Genomic DNA, 6,091 nt, shown 5'->3' with positions numbered 1-6,091 from the left:
ATTAATTGGTTGGGTTGTGGGTTATCGCATGTGGGTTTGGGACATTTTTGGTATTTCACTATCATGGGATTGAGCTCTTCTTCTATTTATTTAATTTATTTTGGGTTGGGTTCAAATTTTTCTATCGAGGTAAATAATTTGAGCTTTTTTATTACTTTTTTGAAAACCTCCCTAATGGATCTTGAAAATTCAAGAACCAACGAGGACATAAAGGTATTTTTCCATCATTCTTCTTTGGGATGAGAATCGGGTGGTTGACAAAGTACCAACCCGACGTCTTCACAAGGATCGTTCTTCACCATGGATCGTAGTCGAAGGCCTAAGGCTTCCTGTATGATCCATGTCAATTCCTTTTCCTCCTCAAAATCTCTGTTGAATCATGGCCAGCACCTGCTCTTTCTCTTTGCCCTTCTCCTCCGCGAAGCTAAGCACCAGGACTCTACCATCTCCACTCACTTCCACCCATCCCTTTTCTCAACGACTTGGGTTCCCCCTCAGTAAGCCAAATGCCGCCGTCTCATATTCTCAATTAGGCGCTCAATTCGGTGACCAAGGCCTGCAGATCTCGTCGGACAATATCCGCTCCAAACTCCCACTTCGTAGCTGGTACCCATTTTTGGCTTCTCTCTCATTTAACCAATGGATGCTAAGTACGAAAATATCTCATCTCATATTAACTGATTGCCTACTTTTCCTGTCTTGCAGCATTTGGAAGTGGAGGGGTTACTCTATTCGCTACCAATGTTCAGGAGATGATGGCCCTGCATTGATACTGATTCATGGTTTTGGAGCAAACAGGTCTACACCATTCAATTTTTGCTTCTCATACCACTAACCATAGGTATTACCGACGCGAATTGCCGATGCTGGAAAACGTCTTTATATATGCATTCCGTTATTCTTTCCCCATTGCGCTTGTTTTAATAGTCCTGGATGGGAAATCCAGGCATTAGCCTTAACGAAGAAGATTATTTAACCTCAGAGAAAACTTGCACACTGATTTTTGTTGGGACACCGCTGACTTGCTCCATGTCCATCTGCCGGACTTTTGCAAATCGGAAGGGTAAGGGATAATCGAGAACTGAGAAATATGCATGTGAGAAAAACTTTGTAATAATAGTGCTTATCAACTCCCTTTCGTTGTCTTAATTCGATCAAAGGCTCCGGAAAGCAAAACCAAACAAGACTTAGCGCAGTACCTTAACATAGTTTCGAACCACTGACTTTTGGCAAGGGACGGGAGTAAAAATTAATCTATTGTTATGAGCGAATAGTGTCCTTACCTTTTAAGTGGTATATAAACTCTTGAGGCATCATATATTATTTATATTTTAGGTTGAAAACCATTTTTGTCCCCAAACTGAATAACAATTTAGTTTTTGGACTTTGATTTGTAACAATTTAGTCTTGTACTTTCAATTTTGTAACAATTTGATCATTGAATTTTCGTATGTAACAATTTAGTCTTTGTATTTTCAAAATTGTAACAATTTAATCTCCCACGTAAAAATTTTCATCAAAATTAGATGTCAGTTTTTAATATTTTCTTTATATTTTAAAAAAATATTGAGTCTCTAATTAGTATAACAATTTATTTATGCATGAATACTCATAAAATCTTATCATTAATTTTTACAATAGGAACTAAATTGTTATAAAATTTAAAGTATAGGGACTAAATTATTACAAACCAAAATTCAGGGACCAAATCATTACTTCTAGGAAAGTTTAGAGACTAAAAGTGATTTTTAACCTATATATTATTTAATAATTTTGATGTAACTTTAGTATTTTCTAATTTTATTCTTTGTATGACATATCAAGTAAAGGTAGTATTGTCTTTTTACTATGAACTATAATGTGGTATTAGGGTTTTGGAGGCTATTAAAGTACTGTCTTTTGATTGCTTCGACAGTTTAGGATGAATCGAATTTTAACGTTTGAGCTTTTAATTTCAAGTTTTTGTCAAGACATTTCTTGAATTTCGTAATTCATGTGAGTTGCATGCCAATAACATTCAAATGAGAGTACAACTTGTTTTTTGTCTTAAGAGCTTTGATCATAAGACAATCCGTGTCTAATTCAACTCGTAGGGCTGAAAATGAAATCAATTTGGATTTTAGTATTTGAGAATTAGGTGTTCACATATTTAAAGGTTCCTATTTCCAATTTGTTAGGATTTTCATATGATAGGCTTATAAGTGATACGACCTTTTGTAACCCAATCCTTTTCCTAGATTCGTTGAATGCTCAATTGGCTACGACTCAGTTACCCGTCTTCTTTTATTCTTGAGATTTGACGTGCCCGCGTAGATAGAGAGTTGTTCGAGGTTCTTACATCACTTTTGCTTTTGAGGGGCTTTCATGTTGATCAGGTGAGGAGTGACTCTCGTAGCTGGATCTCTTGTCCTTCACATGACTTTTCTTCAGGCTCTCTCTTCTATCTTTTAAGTGTTTCCTTGGTGCCCCTGTCACCCTTTTGTTTTCCTCATGTTGGAAGGCTAAGCTCTTCAACAATATAAAGTTCTTTGCCTGACACGTCTCACATGAGAAAGTTAATAATTTAATACTTTAGAGTTTAGACCGCATTCGGGTACACCCTTTCCTCTGATTGGGGCATCAGTGGTGCTCCTCTTATAGAGGTGCATTTGGTGGTCTTCACTATATTCTTTAGAATTGCCAATTTGCTTAATCGGCTTGGTCCAGGTTATTGGGCGTTTTCCCAGTTTCTATGGTGTGGAGCATGGATTGCAAGGCTATGGTGGAGGAGGGTTTGTTGAATCCATCTTTTAAGGAGAAATGGAACATCCTTTAGCAGTAATGTTTTTCCTCAATTTTTTGGAGATTTGACTGGAGAGGAATTGTAGATTTCTTTCTATTTTTTTTTTTTTTAATTTTAATTTTAATTTTTTTAAAAAGTCGTATAGGCGTGTGTATATATTTTTTGAGGAGGTGTGAGGTCTGATTGGGAGTTCTGAGAGGTTATTAGGTATAGTGCCTTAGTATGAGCTTTGGTGACTATCACATTTTGTAATTATCAGCTAGGCTTTATTCATCTGGATTGGAGTCTATTTTTGTAGTCTGTTCTGTTCCTTTTGTTGGCTAATGCGCTTGTATATATTTTCATTTTGCTCGGTTTCTTGTAAAGAAAAAACTTAGCGTATTTAGCTTGTTAGGAAAATTGATGTGGTGCTTAGGGATTCGGTGTCATCCATTGAGCACCGAATTGAGTCGCTGATTTTTTTGTTTGCATGGTCAAACAGTGTTGATGTGGGGTAGATTAGGTCGGACTGGTTTCTATCTTTAGCTGCGAACAAGTCATTACCCTTGATCTTGTTCCACATGGGAAGTTCAGTGCTTGATGATTTGTCTTCCTTTTCAGTGACCATTGGAGGAAAAATATACCTGTCCTTGCTGAATCACATAGAGTTTATGCTCTTGATCTTATTGGTTATGGATATTCAGACAAGCCAAACCCAGATGTAGTTGGAGAAAACTTTTATACGTTTGAGACATGGGCTTCCCAGCTGAATGATTTTTGTGTTGACGTGGTTCAGGATGAAGCATTTTTTATCTGCAATTCTATAGGGGGTGACGATCTCCCTTTTGAAGTAAAATCATTACTTTTTCTTTAGCTCTGACACACATCGCTATCTTGTTATGGTTCTTAACATATATTTGATAAAATTAAGTTTGGCCATTATACATTATGTATTTTCATGTAAATGTTATTTATTTAGCCAGTTTTTCGTGCATCATTAGTTGCTCTAGGACAAATCTCTTCTTATCCATGCTAATGGTGGTTTTAAGTGGACAACTCATCTATACTAAAACTATTCCCTGTTTCACGTCTATATTCATTTTCCAATACATGATAAAAGCAATCTCATGTCCACACAGGACAATCCATTATCGTTCTCTTTCTTACTGAACGAGATATATTTTCTTCTGTTATGAAGATAATTCATCAATTACCAACGTCTATCTTAAATTATTGGATGTATATTCTTGTAGGAGTAGTTGGTCTGCAGGCAGCTGTTATGAAACCGCAGATCTGTAAAGGTATTGTTCTTCTAAACATATCTTTACGTATGCTTCATATTAAGAAGCAGCCTTGGTATGGGAAGCCATTGATCAGATCCTTTCAGAATTTGCTGAGGTAAAAGACATCCCATAGATCATTTATTGAATTTAGACTGAAGTTGTCATCCAAGGTCTCCGACTGTTGCAGAAATACTGCTCTAGGAAAATATTTTTTTAGAACTGTTGCAACCCCCGAGTCTGTGAAGAATATTCTCTGCCAGGTATTCTTTTTTTGCTTGACATAGATCTATCTTTTTCCCCCGTTTTTTCTTTTTATTTAAGGGATGCAAAAGAATAAGAATATAAACATTTTGTAATGGATTTTTCAGAGGTAAATGAATTCGTTTGGAAAATCAACAAAGTAAAATTACTAATGGTCTTGGCTCCTAGACGTTGGGGAATTTGGAAACCAAAAATGTTATTGGATCAATTTGTAGGAGTTGTTAATGCATAATTCTATTTTCATGAGTTAATATTTGGAATATTGTTAGAATTTAGAATCAACCTTATTAGAATTTTGTTTTGATGAGAATTTTCTACATATAAATAGGGCTTTGTTTTTATTTGAGCATAAACCGCGTATCGACGTCGTTCAGATATCTTGACTGTCCTTTTCTTTTCGCATTTCCTGTAGTGTTACCATGACACCTCCCAAGTTACAGATGAACTAGTGCAAATTATCCTAAATCCCGGATTACAGCCGGGTGCTGCTGATATCTTTCTGGAGTTTATTTGTTACTCAGGCGGGCCCCTTCCTGAAGAGCTTTTGCCGAGGGTGAAGGTTGCCTTCCTCTAATGTTGGCATTCTTTGGAACTATCATTTTCTGTATCCCATTGTTGCTTTTCTCATATTTCTCTTCTTCAGTGTCCTGTATTGATAGGATGGGGTGACAAAGATCCGTGGGAGCCAATTGAGCTGGGAAGAGATTATGGAAATTTCGAATCCGTGGAAGATTTTGTTGTCCTTCCCAATGTTGGACACTGCCCTCAGGTCTGTCTTGCATTCTGTCTTGCATTCTCTCCATGCTAACTGTTTTCTCTTGTTTCGTTGTTTTGGAAGTGTGGTTTTGATGGTTACACACTCAATTAGAATACCTTCGAGGCATGGATAGAGTCTTCTTGAAAGGCAAAAGAGCCATGTATTACACGATTCTTCGTCCAGTAAAACTAAAGAAGAAAACCCTGTTATATGTCCAAGTCAATTTGATTTGATTACTGCTCAATTAATTTCTCGAGAAACTTGCTGACTTTTGTTTGGTGGCATTAATGAAGGACGAGGCACCTCATCTAGTGAACCCGCTCGTTGAGTCCTTTGTGTCGCGCCATGCTAGCACATAATCCTTTAGAACCCGAAATTCCAATTCTAGGCTTTGGAAGTAGTTTCTTTAATCATCTTGAAATTCCTACTGGACGCCATCTATGATTTATGCCTGTTCAAAAGTGGAACTTGCCTTGCATAGGATTGCTGCGTCCTGGATCTCAGCTGTGAAGTTGTCATTCAAGCAACCTGTACAGTGTACACCAGTGCGAGGATACTTGCTTAATACTTCTTCCCCCACCCCACAAACAACGCCATGTACCTTCTAAGTTTATGTAACAACGTTTTACAACGTCATCTTTAAGGAAATGGGAATCTATGATTCAACTCTGACCTTACCTTCCTAGTATATTTTTTTTCCCCTTAAACACGTACCTTTCTGGCACATTTCTCTGCTGCCAGAAAATGTTATATAATGAACCAGAAACATATTTTTAGATTCCATTTGATTTGATTTTATAGGTTGTTCAATCTCTTTTCATTATATAAATGTATAAAAAATAAACAGTTTAAAGCGATCACTAATAGCCCCAACTTTGGATAAAGTAGTTTAAAACTATCACTAATGGCCCTAACTTGAAAAGACTTCAATGAGTAACGTGAAAAATTTCTAGTACTACATTAGTATATACTACTTCTATTCACAATTGACACATCATTGGTGATATATTATTATTTTAATCTACATAT

The 6,091-nt window shown here is 36.5% G+C and overlaps 1 protein-coding gene across 2 annotated transcripts; it reads left to right on the top strand.

Moving 5' to 3' along the window:
* Positions 1-244: 244 nt before the first annotated feature.
* Positions 245-5,747, top strand: LOC120088384 (pheophytinase, chloroplastic). 2 transcript variants are annotated; one of them, XM_039045629.1, is made up of 8 exons: positions 245-606; positions 706-798; positions 3,383-3,591; positions 4,015-4,159; positions 4,232-4,304; positions 4,718-4,864; positions 4,949-5,074; positions 5,356-5,747. In XM_039045629.1, exons 1-8 carry the CDS (start codon positions 380-382, stop codon positions 5,419-5,421), a joined length of 1,086 nt encoding a protein of 361 aa, XP_038901557.1. In that variant the 5' UTR covers positions 245-379; the 3' UTR covers positions 5,422-5,747. The 2 variants fall into 2 exon arrangements, with proteins under 2 accessions (XP_038901557.1, XP_038901558.1); XM_039045630.1 differs by having other exon boundaries at positions 465-606; positions 706-841.
* The last annotated feature ends 344 nt before the right edge of the window (positions 5,748-6,091 follow it).

This window comes from Benincasa hispida, chromosome 10, assembly GCF_009727055.1.
Source record: "Benincasa hispida cultivar B227 chromosome 10, ASM972705v1, whole genome shotgun sequence".
NCBI classification, from domain to species: domain Eukaryota; kingdom Viridiplantae; phylum Streptophyta; class Magnoliopsida; order Cucurbitales; family Cucurbitaceae; genus Benincasa; species Benincasa hispida.
Note: the sequence above shows the minus strand (reverse complement) of the source record. Positions and strands in the feature narration are given on the sequence as shown.

Bases quoted from the DNA above. Each gene is read 5' to 3' on its own strand.
- LOC120088384 (XM_039045629.1), top strand. From the start codon at position 380: ATGGCCAGCACCTGCTCTTTCTCTTTGCCCTTCTCCTCCGCGAAGCTA. The intron at 799-3,382 runs GTCTACACCATT...CTTCCTTTTCAG, and splicing joins CATGGTTTTGGAGCAAACAG to TGACCATTGGAGGAAAAATA. The intron at 5,075-5,355 runs GTCTGTCTTGCA...GCATTAATGAAG, and splicing joins ATGTTGGACACTGCCCTCAG to GACGAGGCACCTCATCTAGT.